We start from the raw sequence: 20154 nt of genomic DNA on the forward strand, positions 1-20154 counted from the left end.
TTACGGGTGGAGACAGCCCAGGAAAGGAGGGTGCTGCCCACATCCCAGCTTCCTCCTCTGTCTCCCGCCCCAACTCACCGTGGATGGTCACGTGGTAGAGCCTGCGGGCCTCGCCCACCTCATTGCTCACCACGCACTCAAACTGGGCTGAGTCCTGGGGGCTGGGGGCTGCAAGAAGCAGGGCATTGGAGGGCAGGAACCTGGGGCGGACAGACAGACGGCCGGTTATTAAGTGTCTGGCCTGGCTGACCTGAGACCAGCCAGCCATGGCCTCCTTGCCTGGGGAATCTGGAAGGCGGCGGGTGTCTCATGACTACTTCTCTTTCCTGTATCTGGCCCCCAGCCCTGACTCTAGATGCTTCTTCTAGAAGTTTCCACCTCCAAAGGTCTAGCTGTGGAGTTTGAGGGCGATTTGCATTTTCATCCCTGTTTCTCTACGACCCTGCATGTGTCCTTTACTCACCATCTACGACAACTTTGCTAACGGCAACCACATCCAAATCCCTAATCAGAACCCATTGCGTCCACTGGATATGTGCTTTAGCCATAAAACTCCACGATGACCTGGCACCCGACACAGCAAATATGTGGTGACTTCACTGGTGAACTGACTCCGTTATTGCTCCCCAGTGACCGTTCCATGATCAGCTGCATTTGAGAAGCAGGGAGACAGAGTCTCCTGCAGGGGCCAGGGGTCCCGGCTCAGCCAGCATGAACTTGAGCTTCCACGTATGTTTTTAAACAGTGACTGTAATGGTTTTCAAGACCATACATTTTCTGTTTGGCTGTGTGTCCCAAATGTCCCCACCCCCTGCCAGGCATCTCAGTGGCCCACCGAGGTCGGGATGCAAGTTCTGGTGCTGGCTTTGCTGACAGCCCCAAGTACGTTCCTGCCTTGTTTCTGACCTGGGTCCCCCTCTGTGAGATGGGCGTGCCCTTCCCCACCCCAGGTGTCTCATAATAGTACTGGAAGGACCAGCTCAGTACCGGTAGGCGCCCTGCTGCAGGCGGAAGTCCAGCTTCTGTCCGTCCTTCCACCAGACCACGAGGGGCTTGGGGGAGCCGCTGGCCTCACAGGGCAGTGAGGCAGCAGTGTGGGCGGTCAGCGTCAGGTTGGAGGGGCTGGGGGCAATGGTGGGAGGCTCTGGGGAGACACCAGAGGTAAGGAGACAGCATGTGGGATGGGGGCCAGGCCAGGGATACTCCCACCACCTTTAACCCACCCCCAAAGAAGCAGAGGAGAGGAGGCAGAAGAAACTTCCCAAGGGGATCCCCACAGGCTCCCAAATGTGGGGCACTGGGGCCTCTGCTCACCCCTGAGGCTGGTGTCCCCCTAAGCACCTCTCCTGGAATGAAGTCTCCAGGGCAGAACTCCCCTCAAGCTGCCCGAGGCCAGGGCTCCCCAGGCCGCCTCCACCCAGGTAATGGGTTGGAGTGGGAAAAGCAGACTGGAGTGCTTGGCTCAGTGATTTTGACGCTTGTCCTCCTTTCAAGCATTTCACATTGTTTGCGTGTTTTATCATTCACTCAATATACCAGTGCAGTAGTAAGTAGATGTAATGTTTGCATAAAAAATAAACATGCATCTTTTGAGTGTGATGTTGAAAACGTTTTACTAATGGGCTTCCTGGTCAAAACCATTTGGAGACCATTGTTCTTGGCTCCTGGTAACTAGAATGACCCAGAAACTAAGCAGCGCCCTGTCCAGACAGGGGGTAGATGCTGAAAGCAAGGAAAATACCTTCCCTCATTCACCTACCGAAGACCCGGAGGTCACGGCCTTGCCGATCGGAGCCCGCAGAGTTGGAAGCCAGGCAGAGGTAGTGTCCAGCGTCCTGGGCGAGAACTGGCTGGATCCTCAGGGAACCCTCGGGCAGCATCTGCAACCTGGAATGAAGGGAGGGTTTGCCATGGAGACTGCAGACCAGGAAAACCTTGCAAGGGGGCTGGGCCCCTGGTGGTGTCTCCAGCAAGACCCTCCCCTCTGCTTCTGGCTTTCCCAGCAAGAGGGTGCTAACTCAGGAGTCCTGTATCCATGAGGCAGAGGTCAGCGAGGTCACAGCCATGGGCAGCAACCCACACCCCAACCCAGCATCAGAAAGGGCAAGAGGGGCTGCTTCGGGCCTCCCATGTTCCTGCCTGGGCCCAGCCTCTCCCCAGGAGGCAGCAGCGCCCCTACCTTTCTGAGAATGGCCCCTAGATCTGAGAACTGCGCCTTTCCAAAGGTCATGTCTGTTCTGTGTAACCTCACCCCCAGCCACAGCCGATTGGACTGGGGAGGAACACGTCACTCAGGCTGGGCCAATGGAATTCTCTGACCTGGGAATTTGGGACTGGGGTTCACAGACAGCTGTCTAGGTTCTGCAGGTTGTGTGAACTGAGGAGCTCTGACTTGGGGTGCCAGAGGTGGTGGTGGGGCATCTCTGCCACAGAGAAAGAAGGTACAGAAAATTGATGAGAGAGAGAGAGACGGGGGGAGAGGGAGAGAGAGAGAGAGAGAGAGAGAGAGAGAGAGAGAGAGAGAGAGAGAGAGAGAGAGAGAGAGAAAGCCCATACACACAGAAACACAGATTAGCAGCCAAGAGTCAAACCAGACAGACAGACAGACAAGACAGCCAGCCAGCCACCAGGGCTTCTCAATGGCCTTATCAGGTAGGCATGCCTGCCGTTGGGGACTGAGAAGGCCCACGTCCAGATAATAGTCACCTTCTGCTCCAACTGCCCAGGTGTTTCTGTTTACAACCTGCAAAGAGGTACCTGAGGCCCTCCCCAATGCCCTCCCCTTCCAGGTCTTACCTGGGGCTCCCAGGATACAGGGGGACCCCGTCCTTCCGCCAGCTCACCAGGGGCGGGGGTGAACCATCCACCTGGCAGGGCAGCAAGGCGGTCTGGTTCACAGAGGCATTTACTGTGGGTGGTCCCGACTGGATGGTGGGCACCGCTGAAAGAAGGGCACAGAGGGAGTGGGTGTTGGGAGGCTGTCGCTCTGAGGGGGGTGGGCAGGGTGAGTGGGAGGGGGCCCACTCACTGTGGATCTCCACGTGGAAGGCCATACTGGTGCTGCCCGCGGCGTTGCGGGCTGTGCAGCTGTAGTCGCCGCCATCAGCCGTGCTCAGGGCCTGCAGCTGGAGGAACCTGCCTTGCTCTGGGAACTGGGTGTGGGCATCTGCCTGTAGAGCTCCCCAGGTTGGAGAGACCCTCATCAGCACCAGGCTGGGCCAGGCCAGTCCCCAGGCACCAGCCGAGGAGGACCGAGGAACTCGTGGGGCCGGACAGTGGCCTCTGACCCATTGCGGCTGGCTGGCAGCCCCCACTGGATTGAGGACCCTCCCAGGGAATAGGTCCCTGTGGGAGGGAGGGAGCACCCTCCCTGGAGCTCTGCCTGTCGGGGAGGCTGCAGAGGGGCCTTATGCTCAGATCAGGAACTGCAGCTTCCACTAGAAGGTCTACAGTCCTCGGTCCACGGCAGCAAACTTCCCATTTCAGGGTGAGCACAGAGAACCCCAGTCACCGGCCCCGGGTCACAGCCACTAAGTGTAACTCGAAGTAATAATGCGAAGAACACAGGTATGCATCAGAAGTCCTCCGTGCAAATCTCAGCCTTGTCTCAGTGTCCCCATCCATTATATGGGGTGGTAACAATAGGGGTGCAGAACACCAGGAGAGCAGGTGTGTAAAGTGCTGACACAGAGCAGGCCCTCAGCAGCTGGGATCGTCTGGTCAGGGTCTGGGCCCTGACAGGGACAGAAGGAGATGTCCCTGGGTCCCCAGCCTGGCACCTACCTGCAGCAGGATGCCATCTCGGTGCCACTCAATCTCGGGGGCTGGATCTGCTTGCACCGAGCACTCCAGAACCAGCTGCCCTGGGGCCAGGCCAACCACAGAGCGGGGGCCTCGGGGCCCAATAATGTTTGGAGGGGCTGGGGGTGGGGAGGACAGAGAGGGCATGAGAGATGCACTCACCCCTGCAGGTCCCATCCTGTCTCCCTCTCCTCCCCCACCCTGACATCCCTACCTTGAACCCTGACCCGGAAGCTCTTCTCAACTTCGCCAGCAGGGCTCTGGGCCAGGCAAGTGTATAGCCCAGCATCGCCCACCTGGGGATGGAGCAGGGTGAGCAGCTGCCTCTGGCCCCAACCTGCCCACCTCCTGACCTGGTTTCCTCACTTCACAACTAAGGACCCTGCTGAGTCTGCCATCCTGATTTTCTAACCATCCCTTCTGTGGGATGTTTCTTCTCTACCTCTGTCTCACCCTTGCTTTAGGGATAGGGCAAAGCCTGCCTCCTCCAGGAAGTCCCCACCCCCCCCACCCCCCACTGCACCAGCTCTTCTCTGGCAGGGTAGGAAAGTTATCTGGTTTCTGCATCAGCCTTGGCTCTGACCTGGCTGGGAGTTCCCAAGGGCATTTCCCAGGTGGGTCATTTCCACATCCTTACCCTACACAAAGGAGGAGATTGGCCAAACCTTGCCAGGTGTTGCAAAGCCCTTCCCTCCACTCCCCCAGACTCATCCCACAGTGGGCTAGACAGCAGTACCTGCACGGCCTCCACCTGGAGCCGCCGCCCAGCCTCTCTGCTGTCCTCCTGGCTGCTCAGGGCCTGCCCGTCCTTATGCCAGGTGATGTTGGGCGAGGGGGTGCCTCGGGCATCACAGTGGAGCTCCAAGGGGGCGCCAGGGGTCAGCGACAGCTCTGTAGGCTGGCCTGAGTCCTCGATGTGGGGAGGATCTGCGAAACACCCCACCCTGAGTCAGCTGTGGGGGCTGTGCCCAGAGCACTGGGAGCTGGGGTTCTCCCCTCCTCCACCATCCAAATGCTGACAGCGGCAGGGCGACAAATAGGCAGGTGAGGGTTGTGTGGGAGGGCCCCAAACAAGAGAAACTGGGGGCCCATCTGCCTGGGAAAATGATTTCTGCTTTTAAACCAACAAGGACACACTACAGAGGAGGGGCACAATTGACACAAATCTTTCTGATATGTACAACGCTTGCAAAATCTTGTGGTCAAGACTTAGGGCTCTGCTCCCAGATTTCAGTGGCTCTTGTCCCATGGTTTGGGAGACAAGACTGCGGGGTACAGCCCCAGGAGAATGAAACACCCCAGCTGCAAGTTCCCCAGCCCAGGCTTCCAGGGCACTCACCTCCCTCAAAGTCTTCCACAGTGCCCCCCCCCAGAGACACCCCTCCCCTCCAGGGCCCAGGGAGCTGGTGTGGGGGCAGATGACCCACCCATCACTGTCAGCTGAAAATGCCTCCTCGCTTCCCCTGCCTCGCTCCTGGCCACGCAAGAGTAGGTCCCCGAGTCCCCAGCTCCTGCTGTCTCCAGCTTCAGGCCTGGCCCATGTTCAAGGCTCTGGGGCAACAAGGGCTCCCCATTCTTCATCCATGACACGAGGGGCAGGGGGCTGCCCCGGGCGTCACAGGGGAGGACCACGGGGGAGCCACGGACCACTGCCACGTCATTCTGGAACTCCACGGGCTCCAGGACCGGGGGTACTGTGCAGGGCCAAAGAGTGGGCACAAGTCACGTCGTTCCATGCAGGCAGGCCTCACCCCCGGCCCTTTGTACCTGGACATTTCCTTCTCCTGTGGAATCCTCAGCTGAGCCCTCACCACCTCCTCCAGCAAGCCTCAACCCAATCCCCCAAGGCCAGGTGAGGCACCCTCTCCTTCTTCTGGTAGCACTAGTCACCTGGAATTGTGTTTGCCTCTTTACAGAGCTGTTTTCTGCACTGACCTCCTGGTGGCAGGGGCCATCTCTGCTTCCTGACCTATCCTGGTGCCTGGCAAGGCCCTGGGACACCAGACTCCAACGACTACTTGTGAGATGAACAAATAAGCAACTGAATAAATCAGACTGAGCCGCCATGTTCACCCAAAGGGCCTTGATTTTCACACCCTAAGGCCAAAGGGCAGGATTATCCCCCCCATCCCCCGCCCTTCCATTCATAACCCCCCACCCGGCCCGGCCCCGGCTTTTTACCTTGTACCTGCAAGGTGAAGTTTCTGTCAGCCACACCAGCTGGGCTTGCAGCCACACAGGTGAAGATGCCAGAATCTGCCACCTGCACCTGGGAAATCCTGAACCCCTCAAGAGAAGGGATAGACAGAGGAGAGAGAGGGAGACGGGCTCAGTGGAAAAGGTCCCTCCCCTTTTCCATCCTGTTTCTCAAAGGCTGGCCGGCCAGAGGGGCAGCTCTGAAATGCAAACTTGAACAAATGCAGCCTCTGCTTAACCCCCTTTCCTGGCTCCCCAGTGCCCCCAGAATAAAGCCCCAGACTCCCTGTCCCTGCCCTGCTGCTTTCTCTGACCCATCTCAAACCGCAGCCAGACTTTCTGCTTCCCCAATTCTGGAAGCTCCACTGTCCCATCCGAGGACAGCCTGCCTATGTTCCCCGCCCTCCCATTCTTCTAGACAATTCTTCCTTGTTTTCAGGACTCAGCAGAGTCATCTCCACTCACTGTCTCCACTGTCTGTCCCCACTTTCACCTCAACCACTCCTCCTGGGCTGCCTTTGTCAATGGCCGCAGTGACCCTGAACCGTATTTTACACAGCTCTAGCACTAGAGGCCGGGGGCTGCAGCCTGTCCTCGCCCCCAATACCAGCCGTTTGCTGACAATCCCCAAACGTCCATCTCCTGCACTCCCGAGCGGAGTAACAAATGCCTGGGAGCCATCTTGTCTGGATGTCTGAGAACCTCTGAAACCCCACGTGTTCAAACAGAACTCGGGTCTCTCCTGTCAACTTGTCCCTCCCACAGGGGACTCATGTCAGAAAACGAGGACCTCAGCCTTCCAGGTGCCTGGACAAAGGATTAAAAACAAAGACTCAAACAGGTATTTGTACACCAAATTCACAGCAGCACTATTCACAGTGACCAAAAGGTGGAAGCAGTCCAGCTCTCCATCAGCAGAGGATGGATAAGCAAACTGGTCCCTCCACACGATGGACTAGTATTCAGCCCTAAAAAGGAAGGACACCCTGACCCAACATGGATGGACCATGAGGACATTACGCTGAGTGAAATAAGCCAGACACAAAAGGACAAACACTGTATGATCCCATTTATATGAGGTCCCTAGAATAGACAAATCCATAGAAACAGGAAGTAGAACTGCGGGTGCTGGGGGCTGGGGGAGGGGATGGGGAGTTCGTGTTTAATGGGGACAGAGTTTCAGTTTAGGAAGATGAAAACGTCCTGGAGATGGATGGTGATGATTGCACAACAGTGTGAATGTTCTTAATGCCACTCTATATTTAAAATTGTTTAAAACTGTTAACATTAAAAATGGTTAAAATGGTAAATTTTATATTATGTGTATTTTACGGTGATAAGAAAAAAATGTAAGTCACATCATAACGCTTCTTTGCTGAAAACTCTCCTAGGGTGTTCTATCTCTGTTTAGGAAAACCCAAGTCTTTCCAAGGACTTACAAGGTCCTATGTCATCTGACACCCACCCCACCCCACAACACACACACACACACACACACACACACACACACACACACACCTCCCTTCCTCACTCTATTCCTTGCATACACAGCCATATAGCAACCTCAGGGCCTTTGAACCTGCTGTTCCCTCTGCCTGGACGCTCTCCCCCACAGAACCCACTCACCTTACCTTCTCACCTCTTTCAGTATCTGCTCATGCAACCTTATCTGAGTGCCTATTACTGACCACTCTAAAATACTGTGTTTCCCCAAAAATAAGACCTAGCTGTACAATTAGCTCTAATGCATCTTTTGGAGCAAAACTTAATATAAGACCTGGTCTTACTTTACTATATCATATATCATATCATATCATATCATATCATATCATATCATATCATATCATATCATATCATATCATATCATATCATACTGGTTCTTATATTAATTTTTGCTCCAAAAGATGCATTAGAGCTGATTGTCCGGCTAGGTCTTATTTTTGGAGAAACACGATAGCACTCTCTACTACCACCACCCATCCCTCATCCTACTTTATTTTTCAGAGCACATATCCCTTGTGAAATTTCATTTTTATATCTGTTTATTTTCCATCCCCCTCCCTCCCTGCAGCTGCAGGGGCAGAGGCTTCATCTCGCTCACTTCTCTATCTTAGTGTTTGGAACTGCAGCTGGAACAGTAAGCACCCAAAAGTGTTGCTGAACGCATGTAGACTTTGCTCATGCACCTTCTTCCAGGAAGCCTTCCCGGATTTCCTCTACCCCAGGTCAGGCTGAATCAGGCGCAACCAGATGTTATCCCCTGGATCTGTGCCTCCTCCATTGGACTGTGAGAGCCTAAGGGCAAAAGCCCCTTTCACCTCTGGAGTTCCATTTGGGGGTGGAACTTTCTCCATCATAAACCTCTGTATGTTTATATTATTTTTATTCTAAAAACCATTCAGAACTATTTTTAAGCCTGTAAGCAATAATATAAACGGAGCCACTTAAAAAATTCTTTTTAATTGCTTTATGAAGGGGTGGGGGCTAGTCCCCAGAAGTATCTGGTATATGGCAAAGTGATGTATTTTATTTTATTTTACTTATTTATTTATTTAGGAGGGTGCAGCTCACAGTGGCCCATGTGTGGATCGAACCGGCAACCTTGGTGTTATTAGCACCATGCTCGAACCAACTGAGCTAACTGGCCACCCCAGATGGAGCCACTTTAAAATGGAGTTGGAGCTGCCATCCCAGCGGAACAACCTTGTACATCTTACGTCTCATATTTTCGGAATGTTAAAACAGGGCAAAGGACCTTTGTTCTGGGCCTAGGGCAACATTGTGTCCCAAAGAACAGTTTGCAACCATAACCAGAAAGCAGTTATTATGACTATTGGACCGAAAGTAAAAACATCGTTTAGGATTAACATCACTATATTATGTTATCTGTGCCAATAGAAACCCCTTCCTTCTAGGATGTAATTGTTCCCCTTTCCTTTCTCATAAATGCCCCTTGCCTTTGTCTTCTAATTGAAACACTATTTGGGCTTCTGCCTGAATTGCTGATTCCCAAATAGCTGTTCTTACTGATCTCAATAAATGCTTGTTGCCTCTCTCTCGGAAAGCCTTTTATTTTTAGGTTAACAAGCCCACGCTGCCTGAAGAGTCTGTCTGGGGTGTGTGAGCCGCTGGCCAGCGGGCCAGGGAGCTACTCCCTTACCTGAGGATGCGGCCAGAGCCATGGAGGTGGGTGCGCTGGGAGAGTGCAAGGGGCAGGCCGTCCTTGAGCCAGCTCATGTGGATGGGTGGAGAGCCCCGGACAGGGCACGCCATGCTCACCAGCTCCCCAGACCTGTGCAGCAGGGTCCCTGTGCCCTCTGACCTTTGCTCAATGGTGGGAGGCACTGGTGGTGGGAATAGAGAAAAAAAAGGAACAGTGAGAGGGTCTGGGGAAGGGCCCTGAGGAGGGAAGGAGTCTTCTCTGAGGGAAGTTCCAGGAGGCAGCTGCCTGGGAACGAAAGTCACTGCATGGGGAGCACAGCCTCCCCCTGGCTCCTTCCTCATCTCCTTTATCTCTGACTCTCCCGCTGCACCCCTGGGCTGCAGTGGTGGTGCCTCTAGTCTGAGGATGGAGCAGAGGCCCAGAGAGGTCACCCCGTGGCCAGGCCCAGTGTGGGCATGGCTGGGTCTTGAACCAGGCCTCCCGCACCCGCCCTCTCATCGCCCTCCAGATTCCCCAGGGGAGGCCCTACGAGGGCCAGGCTGCTGCAGTCCTGGGACGGTGAGGCCACTTGCTTCTCCTCGTCCCTGGCAGCTCACCCAGCACATTCACAGTGTGCAGCCTGGCGTCCTCCCCGGCCACGTTCTGGGCCATGCAGGTATATGCGCCCGAGTCCGAGGCCGTCAGGCCCTTCAGCACCAGCGAGCTGCCGTCCACGTAGAACCTGCCGCAGGGAGGGAGAGCCAAGAGCAGGTGCGTGAGGGCCAGGTAGGCCCTGCTCCTGGGCTGGAGAGGGCACAGGCCAGGCCTTACCTGAGGTGGGGGCCCACGCCCTGGCCCAGTGGGCCACCGTCCTTCAGCCAGGCCACCTCGGGTGGTGGCTGTCCATCGGCCTCGCAGTCCAGCCGCACATCCTGCCCCTCCAGGACACTGTGCTCCTGCGTGGCACCCGAGCTCCGGATCCTGGGGGCCACTGTGGCAGGGGCTGTGGTGAGGCCCAGGGCAGTGACAGGGGCCGGCGTGGGGGGTACACAGGGGAGGGCGCAGGGCACAGACGTACCCAGAACAGCCACCGTGAAGTCCTTTCGGGCCTCGGCCTGGGCGTTCTCAGCCACGCAAGTGTAAGTGCCAGCCTGGGCTGGCTGCAGGTGACTTAGCTGGAGGCGACCCCCCCGGGAGACCACGCCATGGGCCACACTGCTCTCTGTGGGATGGATGGGCGTGCCAGGACGTCACCGGTACAGACCCACTGCCCAAGGGGCCACCACTGGGCCGAGACACAAAAGTCCTGGGACTCCCTGAGGAGGACCTTCCCCACACACAAAGCTGGAAAGACGCCAGGAACCTTGAATCATGCACCCCCTTCTGATGCTCGTAGGGAAACTGAGGCCCAGGCAGAGGCAGGGCCTCTTCCCATCTACATCACGACCTTCCTCAGCCTAGTCTTTGTTCTGTTCCTTACAACCCTTCTCTATTTCCTTCCACTGGGACATTTCTTCCCAAGGGACCCCACTCCCTTTAGTATCTAGGACTTGGTCCTCTTTCTGTCACCTCTCAGGCTGACCTCATCCCCCCCCCCTTCCACTCCACCCCCTCCCACAGATCAAGGTGAACCAGCCACTTACTGACCCTGAGGCAGGTCAGCCAGGGGCTCGCCCGGGGCATTGCTCAGGCTGCACGCCCACCTCCAGCCTATAATACCTCCCCCTTCACTCTTTGCAGCTGCACTGCTGCTCCGAAGCCTTCTCTACCTGTAGCAGCCCAGGCTGCTCTGCCCTCACCCGGATGCTCATCCGTCCATCCAGCCCTTCAACACAAAATTGAGTAACTACTACACATCTTCCCATGAGCTCGGATATGAAAGATGAGTGAAAACACAGTGCCTGTCCTCAAGGAGTTCCAAACTCGTCAGAGACTGAAACAGGCACGATCCTGTGAGATGAGCCCCGGGAAGCCCCTGACGGAGCCAGGGGTGATTGGGCAAGACTTCCGGAGGAGGTGAGTCTCACCTGAGACTCACAGGTGAGTATGAATCAGCCAGGTGAAAGTGGAGGTGGTCAGGGGAGTCCGGGCTGGGTGTTTCAAGGAGGAAACAGTGTGTGCCAAGAGCTGGAGGCTGGAGAGAACCGGGCCCAGGGCAACTCCACTCCCAGGTGTAAACCAGAGAGAAAGAAAAGCAGATGCCCGCATGGACCTTGTGCACAGATGTTCACAGCACATTGCTCATCAAGGCCAAAGGTAGAAACAGCCCAGAGGCCCATTAACTGACGAAGGGATAAAGAAAATGTGATATAGCCACAAAATGGAATACTCGGCCATAAAAAAGACTGGAAAGAAAGAATTTAACTTAAAAAAGGAATGAAGCACTGACACACGCTACAACGTGGATGGACCTTGAAAACATGATGTTAAGTGGAAGGAGCCAGTCACAAAAGGCCACATAGTGTGTGACTCCATTTATATGAAATGTGCAGAAGAAGCAAATCCATAGAGACAGAAAGTAGGCTAGTGGCTGCCTAGGGCTGAGGTGCGGGGGTCAAGGTTTGGGGGGAAATGGGGAGTAAAGGGTAGTGGGTATGGGGTGTCCTTTGGGTGATAAAGATGTTCTAGAATTGATTGTGGGGATGGTCTGTGAATATACTAAAAATAACTGAATTATACGATTTAAATGAATTATATTCTCAATAAAGTCGTATTGATGGGGGCAGGGGCGGGGGTGCAGACACATGCATGGGGAGCCAGGAACAGCTGGGTCTGACTGCAGCACGCGTGGAGTGGGCAGGGAGAGGTGGGCTGGCCCCTGGCCCCTCAGACTGTGGTTCTGAGGACAACAGCCACAAAAGGATTCTCAACACACAAATGACGCACTCAGAGCTGCACTTTGAGGTCTCTTCCGCCCTGTGTGGGGCCTGCACTGGAGGCACGGAATGGGCCCAGGGGACCAGTGTGGGGGCTGCTGCCCTCATCCAGGGGCTGACAGTGGTGGCGGTACGGGAAAGGTTGTGGGTGGAGAGCAGTGGGCTGGGACCAGAGGCGTTTAGCAGCTGATGAGACAAGAGATCTGCTGACCGACCATCAGGAAGAGAGAGGGGTAAGGGTGAAGGCCTGAATGGGGGACCAAGGGCCCGACCGGCACGGAGCTGAGTGACTGGAGAAGGAGCAGCATTGAGGGACAATGCCCGGCCCAGAGGTGGGCCGCTTGGGCTCTCAGCACCCATGCTGCATTTCTGACCTGAGGGAGCTAAGGGTACAAACACAAGGAACTTTGGGCCCATGGAAGCACTTCCCAATGCTGGGATTTCAAGGGCCAATAATGTTGAAAGACAAATAGGGGGTGGGACCAATGTGGCCCTGCCAGCCTTTGATTTTGCCAAGTAAGAACAGTTAACAACCAACAACTCCCATTGTCATTTCATTAAATAAGGAATATTTAGCACTGAAAAAATAAGAAGGACTGATGCACTCACCAACGGGCATTCTATCCTTCATCCAAGTGACAGTGGGTGCAGGGACCCCGGTCACATCACAGGTCAGGACCAGGGGGCTCCCAGCCACCTGGCTCACTGTCTCCGTCTTGGGGTTCTCAAATGTTGGGGGCACTGCAGGAGAGAAGCCAGATTCCCAGAATCTTAAACTGCTCCCACTTCCTTCATCTCAGGCAGATCAGGAATATTTGAGAAAACCCTTCCTGATGGCTAAGAGTTGACATTTTATGCTTTGCCATTGATGAAGATATGTATTGCTTTATTTACAAATAGAACCGGCAGCTGGCTGTTTCAAAATATCTACAGAGCAGAGTCAAGGAGAGGTCTACTTAGCCCAAGGAAGGTAAATGCATGCCTCAGGCACCAGCAGTTCTTAGCCTACTCCAGAACAGACATCACTAATCAATCCCCAACACTCTCTCCTGCCCCACCAGGATGAAGTCATGCACCCCAGGCAATGGTACTCAATATGGCCCAGGGTTGGATCCTTCCACTGTTCGCCTGGTGGGGAGGCTACTGCTTTGCCATTTGTGGCCAACAGCTGGTATCCCTCCAACCTGTCCCCCCCCCAGCTTGCACAGCAATTTTAGTTGTACACCCAGTGACTTATGTAGAAATTACATTTCCCAGTTTCCCTTGCAGCCTGCTGTGGTCAATTGCCCAAGTTCTCACTAAATGGGATACAAGCAGAAGGGGCAATACAACTTCTGCATCACTCATTTAAAATTAAAATGCTTGCCTTCTACTTCCGCTCTTTTCTGCTTTCTGTGGGCTGGGACAGGATGTATCGTGCCCCCACTTCAACCACGTGAGCAGGGACAACACTCTAGGGGATGGGAGCTCAGCAAGATGGAAGGATCCCGGGTCCCTGAATTTCCACATGGAGCCGAGCTATCCGCCAGCCTAGACACTCACCTCTGGGTTTATGGATGAGAGAGATAAACTTCTCTCTCATTTAATCTACTATGTCTTGGGGTCTCTTTATTATACAGCTAAGTCTATGCCCTAAATGAGACAACATCTGACCCCAAGAAAATCCAGCCAAGGCTTCATCCTTTGGTTCCCTAGGCAGCTCCAACAGGCTCCCCCCAACCCTCAGCCTGAGCCACACCCAATCAAATGCCATCTATGTTCCATCCTTGGGCTGATGGGACTGGCTCCTCAGGACTCACGACCGAGGTGACATGGCCCTAGGCTGCCCAAGTGCCTGGTCTCTCTGGGCTCCCATCCTAGTGCTCACATGCCATGCCCTGTGCCCAGCCCTTCAGGGACACAGTCATGACAGTGCATTGATTGAGGGCTTCCTGTGTGCCTAGCAGGCAGGTACTGCTTCCAGCATCTTTTATGGAAGATAAACTTGTGGCTCAAAGGAACAAAGTCATTCTGAGCCCCACATAGCGAGTCCTATTCAAATCCTGGTCTTTTTCATTCCAGATCTTGTGCGACCCCGCCTCTTTCCAGCCACTGCCCTTCCCATCCCTGGCAGCCTTGGGTGCTGCTAGGTGTCCCATGGCAATGTTCGCAGGCTGGTCCCTGGCTTACCCTGGATAAGGAGGACGAATGTCCTCATGGCTTCCCCGGCCGCATTGTTGACTTTACAGCTGTATAGACCTTTATCTGACACCTGGGAAAGAAAAGACACAGTGACAGTGTACATGTGGCTGGGGTACCTAGGGCTCCCCCAAAACATCCAGGTATCCAGGTACCAGAACCTTCCAGAGCAGTGACTCCCCAAATATGCTGGTCCTGCTGGGAACCAAGGGGAGACCCAACCCTCTGGCCTTTCCCAAGAGCCTCAAGAAGCAGGAGGGCTTCTTGAAAAGTGAGTGCACAGGCTCCAGGCCCCCACCCTCCCCTGGGCTGCGTGGCAGCTGAGCCTGGAGGGGAGGCCCCCTCGCTGATGGGATGGAGCTGAGCCAGGAGGGATGGGCCAAGGATGCGTTTCCAGAGGAGCAGCAAATATCCAACAGATACTTGCAAGTGTCTAACCCAGACCAGGGAGGGAGGGCAGAACTGACTCCCAGGCAGTCACTACTAGAAGGGCCTAGAATAAGCTTCTAGATCCTGGGGAAATCGAGGCAGGTGACAGACAAAGGACCTGTTCAAGGTCGTTCCATGAGTCCGTATGGAGCCCGATCTGGAGCCCTGTGCTCTTCCTGTTCTCCCGCCCCAGAGGTTTGGGGTCTCGCAGGCTGAGAAGGCAGCAGCCCCTACACCTTGCCAAACAGCCACCCACCTCCCGCAGGTTCACCAGGGCCAGGAGGTGACATTCCCATGGCCTTACATGGCCGCTGGATCACTCGCCTGGGTGTCCAGGATCTCCAGCCTCTGCCCGCCCTGAAGAGCCTGGGTCCGCTGTGCCAGGACCAGAGGTTGCCCATCCTTGTACCAGGTCACGGTCGGCTCCGGGAGCGAGTCTGTCTCACAGCTAAGGACGGCCTTGTCCCCTGCCCTCACCAGGAATGCAGCCTGGGGGCCACCGGGAGCTTGCCTGAAGGTGGGGGGAACTGGGGCAGGGGACAAGCAGCGTGAGGTGCTATAGCCTTTCCCATGTCCTCCCCAGCCCCAGTCACAGGTAAACAGCCTCCAGAGGCCCACGGGGGTCCCACAGTGCACCCCCACCTGGAGGATGGCACAGACCCAGGGGGTTAGAGGAAGAGAATCCAGGCCAGCTTGCCAAGGACCTGCTGGGTGACCTGGGAAAAGCCTCCCGCCCTCTCTGGGCCTCTACCTCCTCGAGAAGGGAGGTGCTCTGACCCTCCTGGGCTGTTTCCTATACAGGGCAGGCCCCACAGGGTTAGAACCCTCCATGGGGTCTGCACAGCCCCCTGTCCTCCCAGTAAACCAATTTAGAAGCACCCTCCCCCTCAGCTGTGAACCCACAGGATCTGGCACAGGATCCATCACACAGTAGATGAACACACACAAACGAATGAACCAGCCCCAGGCTAGAAAGAATCTTCCAGTGAGTCCTGGCTCATGACATCTTAGGCCAGCTCTTCCTCAAGAGGACTCTGAAGACCAAGGGCCCCGAAACAGGCTCCATGCAGAGAACCACGTGAGCAATCAGGCTTGGGAAGGGGCCTTCCCTTCTTCAGCTTCAGAGCTCGCTACCCACCAGGCACTGAGCTAAGCGCTCCTATACCATCATTTAATCCTTATACCAACTGTCACCCACAGTTGAGAGACCTGAGGCTCAGAGAGGGGGAGTGACTTGCTAAAGGTCACAGAGCAAGGAAGTGCACAGCTGAGTTTCAAACCCAAGTGCGTCCAACTCTATAGACCATGACATAGGCCACCACACTGCCTGGACACCGTAGCTGCGGGAGGGCGTGGGGCATCCAGGCTCCCCCGGGGCCTCCCTTGGCTGTGCTGCCTGAGGGCTGTGGGGCTGAGGGGCTGAATGAAGGGGCAGGGGGCAGTGGAGGGGGGGGTACAGACAGGACGTACCCAGCACGCTAAGCTGCACCAGCTTCTGGTCTCGGCCGGCAGCATTGAGGGCCTCACACATGTAGATCCCAGAGTCCGAGGGCTGTGCCCGTGCCAGCTGCAGTGTGTGGGTGCCTGCCGTAGGGGGGTGGGGAGCCAGCCCCTTGCACCAGCAAATGCGCCAGCCCCCAGGTCCACGCCCTCCCAGACTCACTGCCCGGTCCCAGGCTTGGGGAAGCAACTCTGGCTCCCCACAGAGCTGGGTCCCAAGCCTCAGTTTACCCACCAGGCAGGAAGAAGACCTCTTCTCCCAGGGTGAGGGCGCGGCTGCCCTTGTACCAAGTGACCTCAGGGCTCGGGTGAGCAAGGACATCACAGGGGAGGGAGACGCTGCTGTTGAGGATGGCTGTGACCTGTTCTGAGTTCAGGCCTGCGATTCGTGGTGGCACTGTCCCCATGGCCACCAGGATAAAGAAAGACCTTTGAGAATGCGTCCTGGCAGAGGAGCAGAGAGCTACAGAGTGAAGCCCAAGGCCTTTGCGGTCTCCTGGCTCTTCACAGATGCAGCTGCAAACACCTCTGTGCAGCAGCCTCTATTTGTCATAACTATGCCACAGATGAGAAGGCAGGGGCTTGGAGATCAGAGAGGTAGAATCACTTCTCCAAGGCCACTCAGCTGCTCAGTGGCAGAGCCAAAATATCAATTCATATTTGAGTCTTAGACCTTCATTCCTGAGGCCACAGCTGCCCCACATCTGGAGGCAGAGCTCACGGCCACTGCGGTACATTTTTCACAAGAGAGCAGAGGTGGAGAAGGCCGCCTTTGGGGCGGTGAGACCCCCACTGGGTGTCCCCTCTGAGTTTGTTTCCACAGCTGTAGATCGGGCTAACCTCCTACCTCTGCTGGAAGGAGTCAGCCCCATGCCAGGTACACAGTAAGTGCTTTATAATGGTGATGTACGGCCTCAGAAGAGCCGTTCCCTGACTGCCCCCTAGTGGGGTTAACCCTTAGTGATCAGGGTTCCCCAAAAGCTCTCTGTCCAGGCCAGGATCTCAGAACTCTAGGTGCAGCCCTGGAGCCTCGGTGGGGGTACGGGTGGAAGCACCGGGTGGTGCCTGTCTGGGAGGGACCAGGTGCTGTGTCTGCCTGCACGGTTAACTCATGGAGTGTGCGGAGCTCCTTCTCGGCTGGGGAGCCCTGGGGGCTGCCTGCTCGGCCCAACTCACCTTGCACCCTGAGGGTGAAGAGCTTCTCCGCAGAGCCTGCCGCGTTCTCGGCCACACACATGTAGCTGGCAGCGTCGGCCACCTCTGCCGTGGAAACCTGTGGGTGTAGGGAGGGGGTGTCTGGGCCACGTCACAGGCCTGACGGCTCTGCCCCCCCCCCACAGGAACTGCTGGGAAGGCTCCCTCCTACCACACCAGGCACCAGGGGGACCCCCTCAGAAGGCCACCTTTGTCTACAGAGAGCAGCGCTTAGGGGCGCCACTGATGGGCACGCACACCCCACATCCATCTAGGGCTTTCTGTGACATTTGGGGGTGTGGGGTTGATGCTGAGTGATTCCCTGTAGCAAACTAGATGGCGACAACGTGTCCCCCAGCCCCAAGGAGGGCTGCTCTGTGCTGTGTTGGGCTCCAGGGGTCCCGTGCAGCTATGTTTGGACACCGGGTGGCCGAGGGTGCTGCCTGAGGGCCTAGGTGCTGGGCACGGCTGTGTCCCACAGATGTCGCTCCCACAGAACGCTGTCTGTGTGGCATTGGGCTGTAGGTGTGGCCTGCAGGCACGTCCTTTTCAGGCATCACCAGAATTTCTAGGTGTTTCTGTGAAGCCCTGTGCCTGCCAGCTAGGCATACTATGGTAGGCTGAATTACATCCCAGGGCCTCCACAGAGGCAAAGAACCTCATGTGGCACAGATAATGGCAGCTCCTTGGTTCCCAGACGAGCAGTACTCAGCTGCTGCCTTTCACCTGCACCGCAGAATGCCCTCACCTGCAAGACCTGTCCGTCCTCCAGGACCTGTAGCTGTGGGCTTGGGGAGACAGGCAGCCCGTTCTGGAGCCACGAGATGGTGGGCACGGGGTTGCCCAGGGCTGGACACTGTAGGCTGACAGTGCTGCTGGCATTGACGGTCACCTCTTCTACCAGCTCCTCCGTGTCACCCAGGATCACAGGTGGGGCTGGGGTCGGGGAGAGGAGAGTGAGGAACAGGCAGCCTCGCTGGGAAAGGTCCCTGGGGAAGGGCGTGGGCATGGAGGCGAGAGTAGCACTTGGTGCCAGGCGCTGCTGGGGCTCCTTGTGCCCTACTCACCACCCCCTCCCAGACTCTGATGCAGCTAAGGATTCTGGGGCACAGAGAGGGCTGTGAATTGCTCAAGGTCACACAGCTAGGAAGCAGCTCACTGGGATTCGACCCTATTCCTGTCTGGTTTCAGAGCTCAAGCTCACAACTCCCACATTATCAACATCCAAGTACAGCCAGACTGAACATGCTCTCCACCGTGACCCCTTTCAGGGGAGGCTCTCATGGCACCTGCAGACCCGAGCCCCCTGTCCCCAGGCCGGCCACTCACTCAGCACCACCAGCTCATAGTGCAGCCAATCCTCTCCCACCTCATTGGAGGCCTTGCACGAGTACCTCCCGGCATCTTCCGCACGTACCAGGGGGATCTGCAGGACCCGGCCTCCTGTGGGGACAGGGGCACCGCGGCCTGAGCAAGGGCCAGGAGAGGACCTGGGACATAGCACTGCCCCCCACCTGTGAAATAGAGAGAATCAGCCTGCTCTGCCCAGGTCACGGGGCGAGGGGGTCAAATAAAGCACAGGAAGGCTGCTGTGTGCCAGGCCTGGCTGAGCATTTCCTGCTCTCTGACTGTGTGCTGTAAACACTCCCATGTTACAGATGGGAAAACTGAGGTTTCCCAAGGGTATCCAGCAGTGCTGAGCCCAGCTCCCTGATGAGGGCAGAGGGAAGGCCAGAGAGCTGGGCAGGGGCTCTTAGGAGGCAAAGAGGCAGCTCCGGGCTGTGGTGGTTGGGGGTGGGGGGGTGTCACTTGGGACCCTCTGTGATCCAGAGTCAGCCAGGGCCAGACCCTCGTATTTCTAGGGGCTGGAGTTGGTCTCAAGCAGGGGCCAGGTTAGAGTCGCGATGTACTTACATTCTGGGGTGGGAGATTGTTGGCCCAGGCTGTGGTGGGCTTGTGACCAGGGTTAGAACCAGGGGCCCATTACGTGCAGAACCAGGGGACAGTGGTCGGGATTAAGGAGGGAGTGGCCGCGGCTGAGGGTCACTTGATGGGTGAGGCTAATCTATGTGCTCAGGATTAGGAGTCCATGGCCAGGGTCAGAGGTCCATGGTAGGGTTGGGGGTTAATGGCTAGGCCTGGGGGTCAGTGGCTGTGGCCAGGGTTCAGTTGATGGCTGGGATTAATCTGCGGTCAGCGTTTGAACCAGGGGTCAGCACGTGACTGAGATCACTGTGTACCCGGGATTTGGGTCAACGTCCACATCAGAGGGCAGTTTAAGGCATCAGTCCAGGGGCTCCTGACAGGAGCAAACAGCCTTTAGTAAATGTTGCTTCTCTCAGATCTCCAAGAGGCCACCTTCTTTTGCAAGCTCCAAAGTACAAACCCTGGGATGACCCTGCTCCTTCACTGGCCTGTACAACCCACCTTAGCTCCCCTCCTCCACCCCTGCCCCCGACGGCCCCACCATTGGCCCAAGCCTGGCAGGACACGGGGGAATCCTGAGCCGTGAGACCACCGAATCCCCCACAACAGGGCTCCGTGCCTGGAATTCTTCCCAGTTCTGGTCTACCCAGGGGGCGGAACCAGCACCCATGGAAGCCAGACGTTGCTAAGCCCTACGCCAGAGCCTTTTAATTCAAAATTGTCCACAAAAATCTATTCTAAAAAGGATGGTTATAAAAAGCTAAAATACTGAAAGAAACAAATATTTAAAGCAGTTTAAAAAAAAGTCACATGAGCCATGAGCTTGGACCCCAGTGTGGTCCTGGGCTGAGTGAGAGGTTCTTTCACATTAGGGTCAGATGCAAATAAGGGGAATGGCTCCCCCTCTGGAGA

General features: G+C 56.0%; 1 protein-coding gene across 2 annotated transcripts in view; it reads right to left on the reverse strand.

Annotated features, from left to right (window-relative positions):
- Nucleotides 1-20154, reverse strand: part of HMCN2 (hemicentin 2) — a 136474-nt gene that overhangs the window by 25763 nt on the left and 90557 nt on the right. For both annotated transcript variants that reach the window (XM_019728852.3, XM_074331183.2), the window contains exons 55-76: nt 18646-18759; nt 18065-18252; nt 17299-17395; nt 16358-16519; nt 16093-16206; nt 14947-15149; nt 14185-14266; nt 12625-12756; nt 10218-10361; nt 9971-10130; nt 9757-9881; nt 9158-9341; nt 5983-6080; nt 5229-5495; nt 4538-4728; nt 4016-4097; nt 3784-3920; nt 3029-3170; nt 2797-2941; nt 1760-1887; nt 988-1144; nt 79-200 (exon numbers count right to left, since the gene is read on the reverse strand). In XM_019728852.3, the coding sequence (XP_019584411.3) occupies nt 79-200; nt 988-1144; nt 1760-1887; nt 2797-2941; nt 3029-3170; nt 3784-3920; nt 4016-4097; nt 4538-4728; nt 5229-5495; nt 5983-6080; nt 9158-9341; nt 9757-9881; nt 9971-10130; nt 10218-10361; nt 12625-12756; nt 14185-14266; nt 14947-15149; nt 16093-16206; nt 16358-16519; nt 17299-17395; nt 18065-18252; nt 18646-18759 (3174 nt within the window). The remainder of the gene's footprint in view (nt 1-78; nt 201-987; nt 1145-1759; nt 1888-2796; nt 2942-3028; nt 3171-3783; nt 3921-4015; nt 4098-4537; nt 4729-5228; nt 5496-5982; nt 6081-9157; nt 9342-9756; nt 9882-9970; nt 10131-10217; nt 10362-12624; nt 12757-14184; nt 14267-14946; nt 15150-16092; nt 16207-16357; nt 16520-17298; nt 17396-18064; nt 18253-18645; nt 18760-20154) is intronic.

This window comes from Rhinolophus sinicus, chromosome 16, assembly GCF_057876585.1.
Source record: "Rhinolophus sinicus isolate RSI-liver-muscle chromosome 16, RSI-T2T, whole genome shotgun sequence".
In the NCBI taxonomy this organism is placed as follows: Eukaryota; Metazoa; Chordata; class Mammalia; order Chiroptera; family Rhinolophidae; genus Rhinolophus; species Rhinolophus sinicus.